The sequence below is a fragment of the Morus notabilis genome, unplaced genomic scaffold (genome assembly GCF_000414095.1).
Source record: "Morus notabilis unplaced genomic scaffold, ASM41409v2 Scaffold205, whole genome shotgun sequence".
Classification (NCBI taxonomy): domain Eukaryota; kingdom Viridiplantae; phylum Streptophyta; class Magnoliopsida; order Rosales; family Moraceae; genus Morus; species Morus notabilis.
This window is the reverse complement of record NW_010363285.1, coordinates 396,921-421,720: the sequence shown is the minus strand read 5'-3', so window position 1 is coordinate 421,720 and position 24,800 is coordinate 396,921. Positions and strand designations below refer to the sequence as shown.

Sequence of the window (24,800 nt, the reverse complement as noted above, 5' to 3'; positions counted from 1 at the left end):
TGCCTGGGCCCGCTTCGCCGCCCTCACCGGCGGCCTCCGGGCTGCCTACGAGGAGCACGGCGGCCGCCCCGAGGCCAACCCCTTCGGCGCCAGAGCCGTCAGGCTTTACCTCCGAGAAGTCCGAGATTTTCAGGCCAAGGCCAGAGGCGTCAGCTACTGGGGCAGCCTCGACGCCCTCATCGGCCGCCTCCGGGCTGCCTACGAGGAGCACGGCGGCCGCCCCGAGGCCAACCCCTTCGGCGCCAGAGCCGTCAGGCTTTACCTCCGAGAAGTCCGAGATTTTCAGGCCAAGGCCAGAGGCGTCAGCTATGAGAAGAAGAGGAAGAGGCCCAAGCCCAAGATGGTCATCATCACTAGTAGTAATACTACTACTAGTACACCACCACCACCACCACCAAGTACTGGCAGTTCCAGTTAGTCATAATAAGCGTATTATAAAGATCTGTTGATGATCACATGGGTAATGGTTTTTTTTTCTCCTTTTTTTTGCGTTTTTTAATAATTTATATGAAGAGAGAGACTGAGTTGATTTTTTTTTTTGTGCGTGTATCAGAAATATTATACATATTATTATACGTTCTGAAACTGGGGACAGTGGTGGTGGTGTGGAGGCCGAGCTGCGGTAGTGGGTTGGACTGTTCGCCGAAATGATGGTTGTACTTGAAAACTGCGTACCAAAGAGTAGAGTTCTCTCTGTAAAATATATATGTTAATTTCCACTTTGTTTCTTCTTAATTAATGGTTGAATCTTAATTATTATTATTATTGTTAATTCTATATATATATATGTGCATGTCATGATCTTGTATTGAATACCACCCAGCTAATTTCTTAAGTTAAATTATATAAATTTTCTTAATATAAAGAAGATTTTATCCATTATCCATAAAACTGATACTGTTAAAAATCTAGAGAGGTTTGCAATGTTCTCACAATATTGTTAAATTGACCACATTTTTATATGTTTAAGCTTCAAGATATCATGCAGAAAAGAAGCTAATTACTGAGAACGGTTAATGGATTAGGGACTTAGTGGAAAACTCACGAGACTTTTATTTGTAGTCAAATCTGGTTAGGTATTATTTAAAGACAATCTTATGAGATCTATAATAGGCAAAAAGACAACCTAGATCATCTTTTTTTCTAGGTGCCAGCTACAAGCACACAATACACATGCATATTATTGTTATAAAGTAATTAATTAAAAATTACTGAACTCATCAAGGAAAGGAATATAAATTATTAGTTACTCTTTCCAAATCCATCTAGACTTTGATTTAAACTTTTAATGATTAAAAAATTCGTTGTCTAAATAGTCTCCTGTAATTGGCTTATCCTTATGATAGCATTAGAACTAATTAATCTTAAACAATTATTCTTAATCTTAAAGAGAGGATATCTATATAAATATACACATACTCAATTCTTAATAGGTTGAGTCTTTTTTTGTCTGTAGAAGCTACTGATCATGTAAGTGTAAGTATATAGATAGCCTTACTCTTCCAGGGTATTCTTCTGAAGAGTACTGAAAGAAAAGATCAACATACTTTACTAGCTGAAGAAATTTCAAGCCAGTCAATATTAGGAGTTTAAAAAACATGCACGTAATATCTTTCCGCAGGAATTATGTAGATATTGAGACCGAAATTTCTTATATATATGTTTCTATTTGTTTTATTTTTTTTCCTGGAAATTATTTGCTACTCATTTGTTTACTTGTTTACGATGTTAATAATTAGCTATCATTGAATTGTAGCTAGAGCGTGGAAAGGTAAAAACTAATTTGTTGATATATTTGTTGCTGTTTAGTATATATTATACGTACACAAATATATTGGCAGTCGACTGTGTCTAAATTAGCATATATAGGTCATTTTTTTCCCGTCCGATTTATATTGATGGAAGGGTCATAAAATCTAGCAAAAAGTTGCTGCCCAAAATGTTTCAGATTGTCATTTTCTTTCTACTTGACAGAAAGATTGTACTGATGCATTTATCATATATATTAGAAATTTTAATTTCTAGTTAATTGCCAAATGCGTTTGATCTATCTGTATATATCCTGTATGTACATGCATGCATACGTATGTTTTACGTACGTGGTTTTTGTGTGTGTGTGTGTGTGTGTACGTAGCTGATGTATATTTACTCGTGATCGTGTCGATCTTGAACAAGGGTGGACAGTACTTAATTATACGAGAGAATTTATATGTTTATACCCTTCTTATTCTGTGTCAATCTAACCCACGAGAGGTAATACGACTATTTTTTATTTATTTTTTTGATTTTATTTAATGATCAGGATTAACTATTGATAGCTTATTTACGACTTTATTATTTCCTTTGTAGGGTAGTTTTAATCTTGTTTATCACCTCTGATAAAAGTTTTCCACGCTTTTCAAATACAAAACAGTGATAGTAAAACAGATATATATTAGATCGAATGCAGTTCGATTAGGTAATTTAGACCTTGTTTAGTTCGCGAATTTGAATTTTTAATTTGAGTTGAGATGTGGTTTTATGTGAGTTTTTTTACTGTAGTAGAAAAAATTAGATGTGGTTTTTTTATAAGAGTTAAATTGTAACAAAATTAAAATTAAAAATTTAAATTGGTAAAATGAACGAAGTCTTAATTGTCTTATATTAATTTTCAGATCATGCATGGTAAGCAAGGCAAATTATACATATTTTTCTTCGTGAAATTGTTTTCAATGTAGCAAATAGGTCGAAATATTGTTCCAATTTGGGGGGCAGGGGAAATTTTGGACTCTCCAATTTGAATACTTTGCTCACAAAGACCCATTTGAATCTCCCGAATATTAATATATAAGAATATAAAATGGATTTCCTCAATAGCAATACTAAGACGAACAAATCAATTGTTTTGATCTTTTGGAGTCTGGTTATAATATAGGAGAGTCAAGCTGAGTGATACATGTGTGTATCAACAACAACAACAACAAGCTTTAATCCTAACTTAATTGGGATCGGTTATATGGATTTCACTTTTTCACACGGTTCTGTTCGAAATTAAACTTTCTTGAAGGTCTAGATCTAGAATGTCTTTCTTAACGACTTTAGTCCACGTAATTTTTAGTCTACTCCTCCCTCTCCTAGTATTAGGTATAAGAATGTCCTCCCAAGCATGAATTTGTGCTTCTAGCAGTCTACGTTGGACATGTCTGAATTACCTCAAGCGGCTTTCGCGCACGTTATCTTTTATTAGTGCTACACCTACTTTACTACATGTGTGTATATAATATATACATAAATAGATATATATATATATATTGAAAACAAGAGAGATGGCCGAGATTTCTAACATACACAAAAGTAGTACTGCAGAGTATTGCTAATCATGGATCATGATGTAGCTAATTTGCAGTACTACTTGTGCATTTTAGAAATTTTGGATAAAAAAGTATGTATATGCGAGCGAATGTATATATTGGATAATTGATTTTTGGATCATATTGAATCGTCAAAAGGCATTGCGGATTAATAATTGATGCATAATTACGGCAATGCTTTTTTTTTTTTTTGGAAATGATCCGCAATATGCTTTTTGAAGAATCAAAGTAAAGGAGAAATACTGAAATATATGATCCGCATGATCATATGACGTGATTAATTAGAGTTGCGGCTGACGAAGAAAGCTGGGTATGAAAATAGCATGTACATATAATACGCCTTGCTCGCACGTGGATTTTGGTAGAAAAATCATTCCTCACATGATTTTAGCAAAAGATTGTTTGCTTTGCTTTTCTTTTATTTATTTGCAACGGTTATTGATCATGAAAAGCGTGGCCCTTGTTGAGGAAATAAAGAGATGGATTATCACTGGCGTTATAATTTGTGAAAGGTCGAGGTACTTTTTTTTTTCCTTGATTTAATTATTTATTAATTAGGTATTGCATGTATAAGTTCAAAATAAGTTCATACGTAACATAGAGTTTAAATCCTCCCAACAAAAATTAAAATAAAAAACTATCCATTTAGTCAATATTAAACTGAACAACTAAAATATACAAGTGTAGCGTGAGTTGATGACGAGGTTATTTACCAACAAATTATGTATTTTTGAGTTCAAATATTTATGAGTCTTTAAGTATTTTTATTAGTTTAATGTGTTTTGAGTGTTATTTTGTAGGAAAAATAATAAAATGGAACTTAGTAGCATTTTAGAGTAAAAAATTAGAGCAAAAAGCACTCAAGGCAGCACAAGGGTCTGTTTGGGCCCCTATGCGGGTGTGCCACATTGGGTGCTCGGGCGTGCCACTAGCCGCACGGCCGCACCCTCCTGCGTGTTGTTGACGAACTTTGGGCCATTTTTTAACCTTGATCAATATGAATGGCTAATTTTAGACCCTTAGATGGGCATGGCTGAGATTTTCTTCATGTTTGAGCATACTTAAGCAAAAGAAACCCTAGTTTCCAACTTAGAGAGGATGAGAGGCACAAAGGGTGCGTTTGGAATTGGTTCTAAAACGTTTTTGTTTTTTGTATGAAAATGAAAACAAAAACGTTTTTATTTTCATTTTGGAATCATTTCTGAAAATGCGTTTGGTAGTTTTATTCAGAGATTGATTTCAGTTTTAAAAAAAATTGAAACTGCGTTTGGTGGTTTAATTTTTGAAAACATGTAATAATATATTAAATATATAATATTATTAAATATATTAAATAAAATATTATTATAAAATATATTAAATAATAATATATTAAATAAATATTATTATTAAGGCGGGGTGGAGAAGAGAGAGAAGAAAAAAAAAAGATCCGTTTTCAGAATTGAAAATGTGAAAATGAAAACAGGTTTTTTTCATTTTCACTTTTTCAGAAAAGACAAAAACATTTTTGTTTTTGTTTTTCAAAAACTTTTAAGCCAAACACATTTTCAGTTTGCATTTTCATTTTTTAGTTGAAAAATGAAAATGAAAACATAAATAAACAGGCCCAAAAGTTCCTAGAAAGAAAGCTTGGAGTTGGAGATTCTTGAAGAATGCTTGGGAGAGATCTTGAATATTTGAAGACTTGAAGCTCATCTCAACAAAAATTTCTCTTCCTTCTCCCTTTTCTTTGTAGTTTTTTTTTTTTTAGTTTTTATTCTTGAATTTGTGATTTTAGTTATGGATTCTTCTATGTTGAGCTAGATTATTATTCTAGAGCCCTTTGCTTTGTAGTTTTTTTTAGTTTTTATTCTTGAATTTGTGATTTTAGTCATGGATTCTTCTATGTTGAGCTAGATTATTATTCTAGGGCTTGATGTAGCTTTATTTGAACCATATTTTGATTATGTTGTCAATTGGAGATTCTTGAAGAATGCTTAGGAGAGATTCTTGAAGTTTTGAAGACTTGAAACTCATATCCACAAGAGTTTTCTCTTCCTTCTCCCTTTTCTTTGTATTTTTTTTTAGTTTTTCTTCTTGAATTTGTGATTTTGGTTATGGATTCCTCTATGTTGAGCTATATTATTATTCTAGTACTTGATGTAGCTTTATTTGAACCATGTTTTGATTATCTTGTCAATTGTTAGTTAAATTCCATCTTAATTTATTTATGTTTCTCTATGCTTAATGTTTTTAATTTATGTGGCCAATTAGTTAGATAATTTTAGATTGTAATTTTGATGCTCGGGAGAGATTGATTTCACAATCTGGAATTGGAAAACATAGTCTAGGTTGTTGTGAGTCCGGGAGGAGATCAACACTTAGATAATCTCGTTGAGTGTCTAGGATATTGTGAGACCGGGAGGTGATCAAGACCTTAATTATCAACTATAGGATTTCCATTGTTGAGAGGCCGAGAGGCGATCGACATTTAAGTTCTAATTTAAGGGCGAAACTTAATGAGTGTATGAGTAAATGGATTAGATAGGGGTATTGATTTGGGTATTCATGCATATGACTTCGTTTGATGCTCGGGAGAGGTAGCGAGGTTAGATTAGAACCCTTGATTAATGAATTGAGTGGAATTAGCTAGCATTGGCTTGATATGATGAACATAGGAATGATAAGATGAAGTCAAGTCCCTAGTACATTTGTACATAGAAGTTTCCATATTTTGTATTATTTTTGTATTTATATCCGTTTAAGTTCTATTTTATTTCATTTAGTTCAGTTGTCTAGATAAAGTTGAGTTACGATAATCACAGTACTTAATAGCAATTTAATGCCCAATTCCTATGGAGTTGATACTCACTCATCCTTTACTATCAAAACTTGACACCGTAGGCTTGCAGCTGAACATGAGGAGAAGACTTTGATGCATTAATCATTTGCTGCTTGTTTGGGGAGCTTTTATTTTTAGAAAATTTCTTTGATAAGACTGAAAAAAATGAAGTATCAGTGGTTTTTTACTTTGCAGCCGTCATATCTATAAACTATCTTTTTTATGCTACTTTTTTAACATAATGTGATTTTAACCAAACTCATGATTCGTTTAGTTTGTTGATTTGAGTTTAGATACTACTTTATGTGAGACATTTTTATTGTACAAAAAAAAGATATAACTGTTTCTGAGAGCTTTTTACTGTAGTAAAACTCAAATTTTAAACTCGAATCGATAAAATAAACGGAGCTTTAATGATCAGAAACTAACTCTACCAATAAGTTCGGCGTACAAAAAAAAAAAATCTCTTATTTTTTTATGATAAAAAAAGATGTAACGTTTCTTTTTGTTAAATCGAGGTATCCCTATTGCCTTTTTATCAGAAAGAGAATTGATACCCTAATATTGGACTATTTCAAATTTGTTGACAAAATCCCATTGCATTCATCATTATCTGAAGAAAATTTACACTGATCAGTTTTATCTCAATAGCTCTAGCTGTCGAATGTATGATAATTTTGATGCTCTAATAATTGATATATCCACGAAATAAACATGTTAATTCACTATAACTCGTTGAAATTCTGTAGTCTGTACATCCTAGAAATATTCAACGTGATTCAAGCTTTTATATTCACAAAGTACCAATGTAATTTTGTGACTGGCGATATGAATTAGATCTTGAACTACAAAGCGATATTAATTTTTCACCACTTTTTTCGGTTGTTAAAGTTTTGAAAGAGACAGCCATTTGGAACCAAATTTCAAGTACTGTATCGGATAAGAGTAATACCCCTTCGCAACTAAAATGTCCCCTTGACAAGACATACCACTTAAAATGTCCCTTCGTCTTTAGGTCTTCTATCACAGTGTATTTTTTATAGTTAAATATAATTAAAATCACATTAAATTAAAAAATATATATTTATATATATATAATGAACCGTTTTTAATATAAATTTAATGATTAAAAATATAAATTTATTGATAATTAATTTTTTCAAATCCAACCTTAGAAATCTCAAAAAAAAATACCATGCCTTTATTTAAAATTTCCTTTGACATATTACCTGTAATTAAATTTTCTTCTTTTTGACTAATTAAATTAAACGTTTGATTTATGTATTCAGAATTATTTTCGTCTTACGTGTATTTTTTATGAGAGAAAACACTATAGAGAATCATGAATCATGATTCAAAATCAATGACGAATATAAGAAACAAACGTCCTAGGTATCCTTCAATTCGTAGATTCGAATTGAAATTTAATTTTATGTGAGAGTTTTTTACTGCAATAAAAAAAATTAAATGTGATTTTTTATGAGAAATTTTAACTGTAATAAAATTAAAATTAAAACCTTAAATTGATAAAATGAACGAGATATTAGATACAACCTCCCTACCCAACGGCCAACGTAATACACTGAGGTCTTGTCCGGTAAAACAAGACAGGATTCCGTCTCCTCTTTCCCCTTATAACCCTCTAATTGAATAAAAAGCACCATTTTTTCCACATAAACAATTACGAGAGGCATTGAAAATAAAAAGTATAGATAAACATTCGTGAATCATGACTTCTAAGTTAATCTCTAAAGAGCGCGTCTCATTTATTATTTCACTAGCCAAGATTTTTCTCATAATTATTTAAATTTAGAAAACTATATTTATGTGTTAGTTTCACTCCGAAATTTTAAATTTAGATGAGATGCAGCAATTATAACCGGTGGGATTCTAGCCAAAAAAAAACAAAAAAAAAAAAAAAAAAAAAAAAAAAAAAGTCAGATAAAAAGTGTACACTTTTGTAACAACAGATTTCAACTAACATTTCATAACATTCTATACATATATATTTTTTTTATATTTAAAGAAGTACATTATACAAGCAGCAAGATTTTACATTTTCTTGCTAGCAAATACTAGAGCACAAAAGTAATGTATACTTCGTTTTCTTTCTTTCTTTTTTTTTTTTTTTTTGAAATGAAAAGTACTATGTGCTTCTTGTTTGATAAAGTTGATGCATTTTTTCTATTGGCCTGGTTGAAGAGGAAACTGTATGTGAAAGCAAAATAACAACAAACAAGAAAAACGAGAACAAACCATATAGTAGTCAATTTGGATTAATCCTGGAAGCAAATAGCTAGTTACAATTTCAATGAAAAAAATAGAAAGAAAAATCCTTTTGCCGACAAAAATAGTTAATAGTTAAAAAACTTGAAAAGATGGTATCATTTTCCATAATTTCTTAATTCTTCTTTACTCTTGCCTTGTCCATTTAGAACCCACTCAAATGGGGAAGAAAACATCACATACAATATTGTCACGGTAAGTAAGATAATCCCTTTTCCTTTTGCTCTTTGAATGTCTTAATCACTTTCTTTTTTTCTCCTCTCAGTCTCACCTCCTGAAAAGATAATGTTGTTAACTCAATTGGACACCTGTCCACATCCAACTCAAATGCTTCAAAAAGTTGGCTTTCTTTTTTCCCCTATAAGATGCTCATTTCTCTTTAACGATGGGATGTTTTATAATTTATTCATCCACACCCCCAAAAACAAATAAAATAAAACCAATCAATCAAAACAATAATCAAGCATAAACCATACAATAAATAAAAACAATTTACGGTAAATTAAAGAGATAAAATAATTGGGCCATTAAAAAAATCAACCACCAAATCCTTTTTGTCTCTTGTCAATCGCACAAAAGCTACCACCTTTGACACGAAGAACGAGGCGGTAGCAGTAGGCCGTACAAAGATCCCGCAATCTACGGGCCAGCTCGATGGGCCGCCCTCAGGTAATGACACGTGCGCCTTCCCTGTGGGACCCACGCACCTCGTGAACCCACGTGGCCGCCCGTACTGGATGTCGGCAACAGACGCCTCCCCATTACGCCCTTTCGTCGACTCATGAGCCACTCCCACCGGCTGATTCTGACACGTGGAATTATCAAAGGCGTTGGATGCTCATTTCCCCTCGTGGGCAATTTGGGCCCGTCGGATCCATTTGTCTTTCGTCCGTACGAGGAGTGTGGAAGTAATCTAGTCTTTTTCCATCTTTGGCCGTTACTCGTGTTTGCTATATATGGGAGGGGAAGTAACGGATCAGATCTCTATGGAGGTGGTGGGGACCACTTCCTTTCCTGTTCGTCCATTAGGGATCTATGTCTGTTATGTGACCATTATAACTGGGAATTCAAAATGCACATAAAGTAATGCGTTAAATTTTATTTTAAATCTATCACTACAACCAATCTGTGTACCGTCTTTTCTTGACTATTGTGCCTTGGTTTTAGTATCTAGTAAATATATAGTGATAAAAATCTTGAGTTTTTTTATCAACCAACCAATGAAACCTAAGGGTGAAGGATCCGAACTCTACTAGAGTCGAGTATAAAATCACCGTATAGATTATATTTGAGGCTTTTAATATTGATTCAAATCACCAATCTAATTGATTAGCCGAGAGAAAAAAAAAAAACACGCATCTATTTTTAGTGTTCTTTAGGTATCTAATTAACTATAATATTATGTCACATTATTTAAAAATTTTAAAATTCTTTTTAATATGACCATATTTCAAGATCAAAGTTTACACGCATGACTAAACTAGGCCAATTACGACTCATATAAGTGGAATCCAACACTTGCTGTCTCAGAAATAAATGCAACACTGTGCTTAATGATTGCAAGTGCAGAGTTATAAATGCCAAGATGTCTCTGTATTGACGTTCAAAAAAGAAAATAATAATTAAAAAAAAAATGTGGCTCTATCTCTATTTTATTTAGTTCAAAATTTGTGCTCCACGACCATCTTCTACAATGTTATGAACAAGGCTCCTGAAGAGAACAAAAGCTCAAATGGAGTAAAAAGGAAAAAAAAAAAAAAAAAAATGGTGGCAATGGTATGTTTAGCCCCGTCCTGCTATATGGCCGTGGACACCAAATCACAAAAAGTGGGGGGCATCCACCAAACAATATTCCAAGCAGCAGAATATAATCTAATAGGATACCAGTCTGTTCCCTCTCTTTGTTTCGGTCTATTGGTTAAAAAGAATTGAGTTGGTTGCACCTGAGATGCAAGTGAATTTTGGAAGAAAAAAAGGAAACTATGGTATTTACAGGGTCAGGAACGGCCATAGCAAGCAAGGTCGGGAAAATCACGATGAGAATGGATCAATGGTTAATGAATCATCTCGGACGATTGTTAATCTCTTCGTTAAGAAGTCGAGTCACCAAGTCCCGACCGACTGTCAACTGATTGTCGTTTAACATTCTGTACAGTGAGTTTAGCTCTTCTACGTTAGCCTTCTTGAAAAGGCCCCCCAGTATTGCATCTACTCCGCTAGGCAATAGATGATTGTCAGGGGGCCCTTGAGCGCTTCCTTGCTCCGACGTCCTTCCACCGGTTTCTTTGGATCGAGAAGTCTGTGGAATTTGTACTTGAGGCCGAGAGTAGGGTCGAGAATCCCAGTATTCAGAACAGACTCGATTTCGATCCATTGCCTCTATCACCTGTTTCACAAAGTCAGGGAACGATTAAGTATTTGCCATAATATGAGAAAACTAAGCAAGCAAAATGAATTTTATATGGCATTCCGTATAAGTTGGCTAAAAAAAAAATAAAGAACAATTGGAGAGAAATAAGCACACCCACATTGATATATAAATTGAGCAGTGCTTGACCCAAGTCATCATCATAGATACATATTAAAGAGTACTTATCTGCAGTGAAAACCGAGTAAATATACAGAAGTATTCACCTGCACAATAGCTGGAGAAGTAAACCCAAACATCTCAAAGCCATCAAGACTGCCGGGAGGTTGTAAAGGAGGAAGGTTCAATCTCCCCGATTTATGCTGCCTCGCGATCTCTTGATTTACTCTCTCTCTTACCATTTCCCAACACCTAACAGCTGAACCATGGATGAACATTTCACTTGGACAATTCTCCAAGGACACCTAAAACGGAAAAGAAAAGAGAAATATATATTCAGTGATAGGTAATCATGTTTTACAGTTATAAACATCGGAATTCGTTGTATAAGGTGAGCACGGTGCAATGCTCAAATGACCAGATATTTTGCATCTGTAATCGTTATTCTTTTATTTGTTACAACTGATGAATTGTCTATGAAGATAAGAACAGTTTACGGTAAGGCAAGACGATAAGATTATGTCGCAAAGAAATTCCCAATACCATGAAAAGAGGCACATCCCGTCCTGCATCGAGTACTTCTGAGATATAATAACACGTGTTTGATGGATCTAAAACATTCATGTATCTAACACGGCTCTTAAATCCTGCAACAAGAATAGCAAGTGTGAATGACATAGTCGCAAGTTCATGTTTATTTTTCACAGAAAGTGCCTGTACTTGTGATAAGTGCAAAATATGCAAGTGACAAACCTTTGGGAAAAATGGCCTGGCTGTTACACCATGACTTCCCAGAAAGCACAACTCCGAATTCCAAAGGCTCAACCATGCAGTTGATCCTCCGCACTACTTTTGCTATGCGAGGTCCCTTCTGACGATAATATCTGTCCAAATTGTTTTGGCTGGATGATGCATTTCCAGTCAAAGCTCTTGTATTTTCTGCTGAACTTTTTGCCCCACTTTCAGGTTTTCCACTGACACAAGGATGTTGGTGCTGAGAATCATTCCGCACATTTGTGATATTATGATCATTATTTTCACTAATAGCTGCGGAACCCTGAATATTTCTACCATTTTCTGGACCCAGAGAACCTACATTAGGAGACAGATTTTGTGGATTAGATCCCACTTGTCCATCGTTTTCTTGAGGTTCAATCTTCACATTGATCGAGCAAGATGAAAAACCATTCCTTTCTACGTCAGGTAATGAACAGCCAACCTTTTCACTGGTTCCACCAGTTACAGACTTGGAATGATTTGGATCTTTAATATCGTTACAAGAGGAGACTTTATCATCCGGACCAATCAACCTCTTAGAAAGATCTGTCTCTTTCTCTTTATCTGAAACTGAATTTTTTACGTCCTCGCCTTCATCATCACTGAGAAGTATAACATCATAATGTTCCGAAACTGAAGTTTTCTTCATCATTGGCTTCCCTTCAACCGGGTTTATGACATATGATGTGTCTTCTTGTGACAACTGACAAACTGAGGTTCTTGGATTGTCCAAATTAATAGTTTCTTGTTTCTTGAACCAAGAGTTATTACCCGCCCCCGCAATTTCATTTGGACTGTGAGAGGTAGATGATGGCGCTGTATCTTTTGAAGGCAATGGAGCTCCAAGGGCTAGTACTATCATATTATTATTACTTGAATTTATACGCTTCTCTTTAGGGATTTCTGTGGCCAGTTGTTTTTTAAGAGAACTGACTGACGGTTGTGAATTTCGCCCTTCAAGTACAGCTCCTCTGTCAGAATGAGTCTCTGCAACGTGCATATTGTCTCTGTTGACATAAGAACTCAAGGCCAGTCCCAGATCCTGTCTGGCCCATCTGTATATTGAACTTAATTTTCCCTCCAATGCCTCAACTAGGATATTTAAGTCGCTGATGTCATAACGAAAAAGAAAAAATTTATCACCCCAAGCGCATGGACATAACTGCTTTGCATGATTCAAGCATGCATATTTATCCGGTGAACAATGACAACCAGCAGCGGAGAGATGCAAATCAAAAAGGCATACACTGCATTCCCTCTCACTAGCAGCATCAAAATTGCTCTCCATTTTCACTGCCTGTGAAGAACTGCAAAGAAATTCCCTCCTCATACGCTCCATTTCAACACGTGACTACAAGGGAAGAAAAAAATGCCAGACAAGCAACCAACTAATATAAGCATAAACTTCCAGAATAAATTATAAATGACAGAAAAAGACCGACAGAAAAGGACAATATAAAAGTAAAGTAATAATTAATTATTACAGTTCATTAGAAGAGAGAGAGAGAGAGAGAGAGAGAGAGAGAGAGGCATGGGGTAGTTAGTTTCGTTGATTAGCTGTTACATTAGTTAGTAAAAGTTAATAATAAGCTATTAGGTGTATTGGTGACAGTTAGAAGGTATTTGAGAGTATAAATGAAGGGAAAATCAGTTGAGAGTAGGCAATTAGTGGGCATTCGTTCAGCCAAGCTGAGGGGAGAGAGATAGGATCTCGAAATCCTATCAAAGCCTGTAAACAATTCTTTCCCAGATTCAATACAAGAATACTTCTCTTTATACTATTTTTTTCAATTTTTCTACTGTTCTTTGACTGAATTCCAGAAAACTAGGGGTACCTATTGGAAAATTAATTAAACCGATAATATTAACCTACAATTACTCTGCTCCCATATGTTCAGTAATAAGTTAACAAAGAGAGGAGTTAATTTGGATCCACGATTTGATCCATTTTAAAGTCCCATGTTGACAGGGATTACTAATTTGATACCTACCAATTAATTTAACTTTACAGATCTCAAAATTGACATCTGCAAATAGATTTCAGGTTAATTGACACAACCCATTTACATAACCATGATTGAGAATCAGGGAAACAACACTGAAAACAAACAAAAACTTCAGCTACAGCTTACATCTAATACGAGCCTTAAAATCCATATATAACTCTTATCAACACGAGAACCATATTTCACTGCTTACTTGTCCTATAACCACAGAATCTTCTTTTTGCAGTTGCCCCAAAATATCCTAGAATTCTATCTACATTCAACTTCCAAGCAAAACGAACCAGTATACCAAGTAAGCTCTGAAACTAAATCATTATTTAACTATAGAAATCCATACTGGAAATTGTGGAAATCAACATAAGGATAGGAAGCTAGAATTTACCTTAAGTGCTTTTACTAATATCCCATCCTTCCCACAGACATCTTTCCATCTTAAATTGTCTGAAGTATTCTTCTTCAGTAAGTTCAGTTCCCAATGTGCTCTGACTGCTTCCCTCGCTGCGCCAAGTAATAATTTATCATGGGAAATAGAAGTCTTTCTTCCCTGCTGATAGTATAGCTCTATTGCAATCTGCCCATGAGGCAACCAGTCAACAGGAGCTACGTTAACCGCCTCTGCACAATTGAAGCCGCAGTTGAACCCTGAATGGTATGCTCGAGGGAATGTTAAAACAAACTCTCCAGGATTCTGAACGCATCTGTAGACAGGAACGCCTTCAGATTTGAGTATGGAGGGGGAGAGCTGTGTGACCTGAATTTGAAGGGGAGGAAATTCACCGGTTGAGGCCATTGGTAGTATGCAACAATAGAGATAAACTTCAAGTTTGAAACGGGAAATACATAACCACTTATGCAATTTAGTATACATTATCCAAAGGGGCACATTAATTGGAAACAAGAGTGTCAAGATTAGTGCTAAAGAAAAATCATCAAAGGACAGAACTCATTCATGTAATGATATTATCAATTTCTTCTGCATAATAAATAATTTACAATATAGAGACTATAGACATATACAGCTTATTGAATATATATGTCCATGGGAGCATATCATCCAGAGCCTTAAGTTCACACACAAATACCACAGAGCAGGAACTTCTACTCACCAGCTTATGAAGCAAGTCAGGTTGTTCTTCGAAAAGGTCAGGCAAATGCTTTCTCATAGCCTCTTCCAGTTTGCAGGCATCCTTTCCAGGGACACCATACCACAACTTTGGAGCACCCCAATGCATATAGTTCAACGAGTATAAATGGTGATCCTCAACGTGCTGCACTCAAAAATTATAAACAAAAGAAAGGCACAGGAATTAAAAACTCATTAAACATGTGAAAGAGATAGATAAGTTTCATTTCTTATAAGAAACATCAAATTATGAGTAAAAGAACGAATTCAAAAAGGACAATCCATCCTCAACAAACAAAAGAAAACAAAGATAGAACAACAATCTAAGTGAAAGCAAGTCTGTATATTCAAGCACACTCGGCCATAGGATTAATAATGGTGACTTGTAAGTGATAATTATGAAAGGTATATGCAACTATCCATAGTAAATATATAGCTTACCCAACAGAATGAAGAAAAACACATGCCTATATACAACCAAGGCACCAGAACTCCAGAAATGTCACTGGTTTCATAAGAAAGGACAGATCCAGGAAGCCTAGGAAAGTTGTTCAAGTTCCAGCCCGACTTTACGTACTGTTCTTCTGAAGCAGAAGAGTCTTGATTGGACATCTTTGGAAAGCCACTGCCAAAAGCCCCAGTTTCTAAATCAGCCCCATATAGCACCTAAAAGAGCAAAAGAGAAACTGTAATTAGGCCCTTTGAATGGTTGGTTTCATCATCATAGCCAAGCTCACAATACAACCACATAGAGAGATGGGATAGTGAAAATAATAATAGATGAACGAACTTAGTAAACATACATATTGGATATTTATATCAGCCCTTAAGCAATACCTCAATTTCTTCTGTAGGCTTCTCTACCATCCGCCAATATTCCCCCTCAATATTGTCCACAGATGGCTCGCTGCACCCTTTAGGCATAGTTAAGTTACCTCCCATATCAGTAACGTTTGCATTTTTGCTGAAGTATTGGGCCTTGAAGTCATCTGCATATTTTTCAAACATTTCCAGGGTAAACTCTGGACCAGGTTCAAACCCAAATGTTTCTGCCTCCGGATACCCAGCATCACCAAGTCCTCTACTACCAGTTACACAATCAGCCCCCATTCTTGTGCATCTCCTCCTTTTCCTCTTCATTTGGCTTTGAATAATCGACATTTTTCTAAGTGAATCTCGATTTTGAAGTTTGTCAATTCTCTGGACACGAGTAGCAAATCTAGAATCCTCCCAAATCTTTTTCTCCTTAAGGGGACAAGGAGGTTTCCAAGAAGGAGGAGGAACAATGCGACAGATTCCATAGGGTTCGGCTTTTGAGCGTATGCTTGCTATATATCTCAAAGTATCTTCAAACTCCTGAAAAAAGTCACAAACCAGTTCACATATCTGAGTTCTTCCACATATAACTATTTATAGTTTACAAATAACATAAACGGATAACGAGGGAAATATAGTGAAACTTTAATAGCAACAAGAGAGACCTGTTCAGTGGGGTAGAAGATGGGAGCATCCTGAATATCCAGTTTTCGAGCACCTTCTGGACGCCATCTTGCAGCAACCTGCTCCAAGAAGTTAATTGTAATGATAGTAAGGTTGAATGCTTCTATAAGATATTCAGAGAAGCCATTCAACTGGGCAAGGTAAAGTTAATTGGCTAAAATGAGTCGAGCAAATAAATTTTAGGAAATAAACCTTTTGACAATTACTGCATTCAGAACATCCTCGGAATACCCCCTTGGAAAGTCTCGTAGGAAAATTCTGCAAAACACAAATAGTTATATTAGGCACCACATACGTACAACATTTTCGGGTAGGAAATGGCAAAGGAGCTAATCGATAACGATGCATCAAAACAAAAATCCCAATAAGAAATCAAAACACCCACTTGCTCAAGTCGCTCAGAATCACAGTCATCCTCTGGATCGCAATCTTGTCTCCCATAGTTTATCCATGGCTTACGCCGGAGGGACCTGGTAACCTTTGCAGCATCACTAGCATCAACATTAGTTTCCATCTTTATCGTGTGTGGTTCACAAGCACCAACAGAGGCAAAACAGCCAAGCATGTTTTTACTATCTTGGCTTTCAGCATCATTTACCCTCTTTAAGTTGAAAGATGTGAATGACTCGAAACCTGGTGGAACTGGGGGAAAGTCGTCATTGTCTTCTTTGACACAGACTCTCATGAGTTCTGTTCCCATTGAACTGTGAAATTAAATATTTAATGGCAGCCTTCTATATGTAAGATCAATCAAAGGAGTCTCTCAGGAGGATAATCGCTTCTGTTGTGGCATATGTAACTTCAACCTGTGAACCGGATTACACTCGCCAACCCTCAAAGGCTCTATATTGATTATCAGCTTGAAGGCTCTATATTGATAAGCACCCGGTCTGAGTAGTTACTCCAGACTCCCAGTATGTTCACACAAAATGTAGAATATAGTGGTTTATCTGTTCTGCGTGACGAAAAGGTAAAATTCAAGCCACAGTAGAGTTGAATAAAATGATAGTGCCCCAAAAAAGGGTGCGAAAACAAGATCAGCAAGAGCTACACTTGTAGAATTACAGCAAGAGCTAAATTTTAGAATAAACAGATTAGCCAAAAGAAGAATTATAGAATAAAAGCAAAGATGCAATTGCAGAAAAAGTAATAATTGGTCAATTGACAATGACATCAAATATCTCCAAGCCATAAAATCTGTTTTTGTTCATGAGAGAGCGTCAACCCTCATCACATTCACATTTTAGATTTAACAATATCTGAAGGCCATAATTCTCCATAACGCTAACGAAATCCTTGGTTTAAACTCCTAGTCAAAAATCCTTTCCTTAAAGGGGAAAAAAAACAACATATGCTTTTCTCCACAATACCCCTCATTATCCCCTAAGATGCTATCTAGTATGCCTTTCATCCTTTACCACAAACAACTTCACCAGAAAAGAAAAGGCAAAAGAAATTACTTATCCATTCCTTTAACGAAAAAGCATATTAAACCAAAGAACTCCTTCACAAAAAACTCGTATTGAGTTGAACAGAAGATTTATTGCCCACATTATGATTTTCATCACAGAAACAGTACTTAGTTGCTAAAGTTTGGAACTACAAACTTGATCCAAAATCCATAACTTCTCCCTTAAAAAAAAAAAAAAAAAAAAAAAAAAAAAAAAAAAAAAAAAAAAAAAAAAAAAAAAAAAAAAAAAAAAAAAAAAAAAAAAAAAAAAACTTCATGCAGTACACCAGAAAACATCCTCACCAAGTCATAAGCATGGACACAAATACATTAATATATTTACCATCACAAACTTGGAACTTAAGAACTAGCAGAAATTTCCCAGAATTCAAATCTATCAGAAAATTGCATATTAAAGTGACAAGGAACATTCCTAAATTTTAGCTTTATCTACTAACACGTAGCAAGAAAACAAGGATTCAGAAAAGGACAAGATAACTCAAAATTCAAAAAAAAAAAAATTTCTTTATAGAATTTGTCCTTCAAAGTCGTTGATCCAAGGCCTGAAATTCTCCTTTGAACTAAACCCAGCTCAGAAACTCCATTCACTACACCCAGATTTTAAAGAAACCAACAATTCAATAGAGTTTACTCAAAAAAATCAAAATCTGATTCAATTAATAGCTAAAAATCCTCGTAAAAACTCTTCAATTTGAAGATAATAGCAACTAAAAAATTGTGAATCTGATTGGCCAGATCCAACCCTAACCCTAACCAGACAACCAGAACAGAAAGCACAGAAACAGTAATCGCAATCAACCTTTGCAAATTACGAAGAAAATCATCAAGATTTCTATATTAGCAAAAATAAATATATAAATAAATAAATAGATAATAAAGAAAATCATAGAGATTTTTTCAGACATTTACCTAAAAAAATAAAAGGAAAATAGATTGCCAGGGATTTCTCTGTACGCAGAAATCAGAGATGGATAAGGGTAAATCCGGAAGAAATCCAAGACGAAGAATTGTTACAAATTTTGGAGAATAAAATTGGGGAATAATTCCAAAGTTCTAGAAACCCTAGCCTAAGAACAACAACATTTAATCTCGATATGCAAAAAAAAAAAAAATTGAAAACAAAATTAAAAGTAATAGATGTAACAGATTTCAGTACCAGTTATATTTTCTTTTCTTTAGGTACAAAAAATAAATACCTTTCATTAAAAGCTTTTGCCTAAACAATAATAATGATTTCTTGTATTGTTTTCACTTTTTGGGCCAATTTTACGTACCAAGGGAAGCAAAACTTAGCACAAAGTTATGAAATATTTAGTTGATATAAAAATAGAATTCTTCATTCCAAAAAAAAAAAAAAAATAGGTTTCTTTTTTTTGGTCTCGTGAATTTTAATTTAATTAATGGGTCGGTAAATTCTGGTTCCTTTGTTGGGAAGATATATATTAATTTTGTAATAAATAAATAAATATAGCGTGAGAAATTGACGAGATTTTGAGATGTGTAATGTTACCTGACACGTCTGGATTTGGACCGTGTTTGGTTTGCTTTCGAATTGCGTGTGGGAGGTGAGGACTGACAAAGTAGCGGAGCTATAAGGGACAACACACAGCCAATTGTCCCAATCTTTCTGCTCTTTTCTTTTTCTTTTCTTCTTTCTTTTCTTATTTGCAAATTAAGTGTGCGTTTAGTTCAAAAATTCGTGTCATAATTCGTAGCTTTGTACAATATTTTTTCTTATAAAAAATACACATAAATTGAGAATAGTTATGAATCATGATTTTAAATTCATCAACCAAACATCCTTGTGGTGCCATTAGGTTAAAAAATAAATAGATAAAATTTTAGGACATAAATGGTATAGAGTAAAAAAAAGTTGCAAAAAATATTGATTGAACTAGAATAACAATTTGAAAATTGAAACAAAAGTACAAATACCACATGGTACAAACACTGTAGCAAGTCACGAATAATGATTCAAAATCATTCTCGATTTATGTGTATTTTTTATGAGAGAAAATACTATAGCAAGCTACGAACCATGATTCGAATTATGACACGAATACTTGAACCAAACGCAATGAAAAAGTCCCATCCTTTTTCCCTCAAATTTCTCAGCAATCAAACAAAGAATGAGTTTAGAAAAAATGAAAGAACTCACCCAGTTTTTAAATTACCAATTGGTCATGTGAATTGTGGGCATCTGAAATGTCAAGTCCAAAATCTACAAAATAAATTGTGGAGAGAGCATTTTTATTTCTTGCCTTCTAATAAAATAGTTTATTGTCACTTTAAATTATATTTTCTGTGTAATTTCATTTTCCAAACAATGTGATTGTTAACACCTTATCTAACAATACATAAATGAGACAAAACTCTTTTTTATGTGTGGCAACTCCTCCACTTATATATCTTTTCTTTTTTTTACTTTTTATCTTTATTTTTATCTTTATTTTTTGTGTATTTTTTAAATATATAATTGTTCCTCACTTTACTCTTATGTGAGTAAATTTTTCTCACGTGTTTCTATTTTATTTTTGGTAGGTCAAAATAATTTTCTTGGAATGTGTTTTTACTTTTTTTATTTTTGTCAATTGTTATCTTTAAATTCAAAAATCTTTAAATAGTTGTATAAATAAATTTCTCATTATTCGATAAATAATAAACTTTTAAAGTGTCTCCAACACAACACTACCTGCAACGTTACAAAACTAGTTCTTATTAAAATAGGGCAAAAGAAAATGTTGTGACGGTTAACACCTAATGGTTTCAAACTATATGCATTCTCGGCGTTTGATTTAAGATCGTGTGTTCCCAATCGTGCATTGGGCCTACAAAAACCCGTACCAAATCGTATGCTCTTGGCGAGTTCATGTCAACAAGGCACCATTTTGACAGGTTCAACTTTGGTAGATGGCGGTTCTAGTAATTATAGGTCGGTTTGAACCCAATCCGACCCATGTTAAAATAAATAAATAAGAGAATTCTTTTAATATGGCAGTTCGATATTAAATAGTGTCAATCTAATTAAAATTACATTCAATTAAAAAATATACATAATAAATAATTTTTAATATAAATTTAATGAATAAAAATAAATAATTATCGATAATTCATTTTTCTCTGATCGTAGAAGCTCTCCATAAATAAACAACGGTTCCGTTCTTTTCGTTGATTCGAGTTTTGCAGCAGTAAAAAACTTTCAAAAATAGTCACATTTAATTTTTTTTACTACAGTAAAAAACTCTCACATAATATCACATCTCAACTCAAATTAAAAACTTAAATTAGCGAACCGAACGGCCCGTACATTAGTTATGTCCTCTGTTTTGGTTTTACTCTAGCAGCAACCGTCTAACGCCTACGAGTGAATATCTCTCCTTTTTTTATTATTTTATTTTACTTTTTTTCGTATTCAATTAGTTTGATTCCACGGGCGCCCCAAGAAACGGTGAAGTTGTTTCGTAGAAGAAACCTCTTAAAAACCATTTTCTTCTGCCGAAAAGAATTTTCATATGTAATGCCTTTTCCGTCAACTGAATATACCAAAAAAAAAAAATTCCAAAAAAAAAATATATGCCAAAAAGTTATTATTATTACATTGATAACCCGTGGTGGTGATTATCATCCAATTCATGAAATTCACAAGATTCACGTTCTTGTATCTCACAAGGAGTTGGATATTTATTTTATTAAAGGCGTGAAAAAATATTAAACTAAAATAATGATAAATAAAACAAATGTCATATTTAATAAATACCTTATCTTATTCTTTTATGCTCCTTTTTATCTTTTCTTTTTTTTTGTATATTTGCATTTATTATATTTTCGTTCTCAATATATAGTTTATAATTAAAATTTAATAGTTTTTAAGTTTAGGTTTGAGAAAAGGTTAATATATTTAGCAAGTACTATAGCAAATTCTATTCAATTGGGTTTTCTATTCGGTTGAAAATCGAGTTCTCAATTCGGAATAAATGAAGAACATGTTGGAAAATACGTAAAAATGCACGAAGAATATACTTTTAAATTGTTTTTTCATAACTCTTAGATTGATTAACTTATGTTGCTATACATCATTTAGTAGTACGATCAAATGGACCAATTCAACTGTACATTCTGAGATTTTGGATTGAATGGCTAAAAGATTGCATGTGACATTCTCGTCCCAAGTTTTAACAATCAGTTTAGAATCTTCACTTATTTCTGAGTCTTTAAGAGCGTAGTAATTAGTGTAGAAAAGCTCCTTCAATTACTATTGCTCTAAAATCATCTAACACAAAAGAGTGTCCAAAATAATCTAAAAATAAATTTGGCGCATATTATATAGTTCATATATATATATATATATATATATATATATATGTATATAGAGTGCGTTCGTTCGCACTTAAAAACTCAAAAAAAAAAACCCGTTATATTGGCCCAAGTTACTCTTTTTTCACAATATAGTTAAGCAATTGAAGGACTTTTATGCTATGTTTGGTAGGAATGAGACATAAAAGGAGGAGGAGAGGTGAAGGAAGAGATTGAATCTTTTGTTTGGTTGGAGGAAGCAGAAGAGGCAGAGAGTCTCCATCCGCACTCACCAATTTAAATCATTCCAACTAAACTAATCTAATTCCACCAAAATTTAATCAAAAGACTTTTTAATCCTTCAATAAATTATTAATAAATAATAAAAATGGTAATATAATAATTAAACAAATAAATATCATCCATATTTTTAACTCTCATCCTTTCTACCATATAAAATAAAAGATTAATATAATCGTTCACAACCCTCCTCCCTCCACTCTCTCTATCATTTCTCTTCTCCACTCCTCTTACAGAGACTCTCGGAGAAATTTCTATGTCCTCCCCTTTAGATTAACGCCTACCATGTGATAAGGATGAAAAATTCCTACTTAATTAAGGAATATTAATTTGATAATCATCTAGTGAAATATTTTGCAATAATAATTATCCAATAAAATAATATATACTTATCTTATACCGGAATAATTAATAAGTATTCCCTCTTAGAGAATTAATTAATTTAACCTACTTTGAATCAAAAGTTGCTAATTATCTTATACCAAAATAACTACTGCAATGGTATTTTGATTTAAACTTGAATAGCTAATTATATATATATATATATTTTTTATTTCAACTTATTATATCAGCAACAAATACTTTATTTCAACAAATAGTAACGTACTCTCAGCTCTCTAAATTTAGGGACCGTTTGTTTCATATACTTAAATTCAAATTATTAATTTTGTTACAGTGTTTTACTTTCATAAAAAATTTAAATTTCAAACGTCAAATCAAAAATTATGATTTAAATATACTTTCTAAATGGACCATTATCAATTTGATTTTTGGTCTCCAAAATGTGTATATTTTATCTCAACTTATCATTCCGGGCAACAAATAGTTTATTGGTCAAAACCTATTTTGGCTGTGTGGTGCCAAGTGTAGTTCTTGATTTCGAACATGTCGCTTAGAAATTTAAAATACAGTGCTAGTGCATCGTCAAAACGCGGCTTTTTGGTGGTCCTAAGGATTCAACAACCTTTTATAATTAGTTATTTATTATTACTGCAGTTTGATCCATCTTCAAACACTTTAATAAGCAAAATTTGTAAACTAAAAAAGAGAAATGTAAAATTTTGTACGTAAAAATAGGAGATAAAAGTTAACATTACGAACAAAACCCTTGTATTAAGCAATGAATATAATCCCGACAACATCTCTTTTAGAGTTTTTGGCGCTATTAGTACTATTTTAATATCTATTTTAATGATTAGTTCTTAATTTGCTCCCAAGGATGAAGACATAAATCAACACTTTGAAACTGGTAGTGGAAATACGTACTGGACGATGAGGTTGTTCGACCATTTAACTAAGAAATGCGGACACATGATGCATCGTAATTTCCTTCCATGTCAATACTGTGTAATAGTCGTCATTCCTTGCGCATCTGCCAACTATGAGAGTAGTAAACTTTTATGTGAGTCTCTTGTTATTTGAATTGATATTTAGTAGTGTAAAGTTTAAATGGATAATAAAGTTTGAACTAACGGTTGGTTACAATATTATTTGAATTATGTTTTTTTTTAAATATGAGTGAAAATGGTTTGTAAGAACTTTTGAGTTGAGTTTTGAACAGTAAAATTGGTTAATAATTTGGATTGGTTACAATATTATTTGAATTATGTTTTTTTTTAAATATGAGTGAAAATGGTTTGAAAGAACTTTTGAGTTGAGTTTTGAACAGTAAAATTGGTTAATAATTTGGAGGAGTGGAATAAAGTTGAGCTGAACTTTCAATTTTAAGTATGAACCCTAAACCCAATTAATATTAAGCAATTAAATAAGGATTTAAATCCACTTTTAAGTTCAAACCCGCTTAAACCTTTGAATAGAGTAAAATTATAAGTGATGGCTTATAAAAATGATACAATCTCTCAATGTAAAATCTCTATTTGGATAAATCCCAATACTAAGACCGTATGGACTTAGATTCATATAGTAGACAATGGCTTAGTTTGGTAGTGCTGTAGATTTTAGAAAAATTACTTTTAGCTGTGCTGAAGAAAAAAGCAGCTGTTACAAAAAGCAGTTGAGTGTTTGGTAAACTATAATTATAGTAGTTGTGCTGGTTCTAAAATCAGTGTAATAGCGTTTGGTAAATTATAAGGTTGAATTATTGTGGATAGTTAAAAATTACGACTATATTATATTATACTATAATATAATATATATTTATTATTATATTTAATAAAATAATAAAATTATTATTATATAATTATGATATAGAATATAATAGTATTATTAAAATAATAACGAAAATAATTAAAAATAACAATTATATTATATTATACTATAATATAATATATATAATTACAATATAATATTTATTTATTATTATATTTAATATAATACAATAAAACT

At 33.2% G+C, this 24,800-nt stretch overlaps 2 protein-coding genes across 5 annotated transcripts in view; one reads left to right on the top strand and one right to left on the bottom strand.

The window, feature by feature from the left end:
- The window catches only part of LOC21407252 (protein G1-like4), a 4,035-nt gene extending 3,254 nt beyond the window's left edge, over positions 1-781 (top strand). The window contains exons 3-4 of the mRNA XM_024169413.1: positions 120-460; positions 554-781. Of these exons, the coding sequence (XP_024025181.1) occupies positions 120-418 (299 nt within the window). The 3' untranslated portion in view covers positions 419-460; positions 554-781. The remainder of the gene's footprint in view (positions 1-119; positions 461-553) is intronic.
- Positions 782-10,359: 9,578 nt separating this feature from the next.
- Positions 10,360-19,400, bottom strand: LOC21407251 (putative lysine-specific demethylase JMJ16). 4 transcript variants are annotated; one of them, XM_024169368.1, is made up of 12 exons: positions 19,372-19,400; positions 16,776-17,345; positions 16,583-16,648; positions 16,372-16,449; positions 15,728-16,246; positions 15,332-15,556; positions 14,874-15,035; positions 14,150-14,518; positions 11,738-13,112; positions 11,528-11,631; positions 11,092-11,289; positions 10,360-10,843 (listed from the first exon to the last, which is right to left on the bottom strand). In XM_024169368.1, the coding sequence occupies exons 2-12, from the start codon at positions 17,088-17,090 to the stop codon at positions 10,520-10,522; spliced, it is 3,735 nt and encodes a 1,244-aa protein (XP_024025136.1). In that variant the 5' UTR covers positions 17,091-17,345; positions 19,372-19,400; the 3' UTR covers positions 10,360-10,519. The 4 variants fall into 4 exon arrangements, with proteins under 4 accessions (XP_024025136.1, XP_024025134.1, XP_024025137.1 ...); XM_024169366.1 differs by lacking the exon at positions 19,372-19,400 and adding an exon at positions 19,058-19,136; XM_024169369.1 differs by lacking the exon at positions 19,372-19,400 and adding an exon at positions 19,058-19,093 and having other exon boundaries at positions 16,776-17,340.
- Between the last annotated feature and the right edge of the window lie 5,400 nt (positions 19,401-24,800).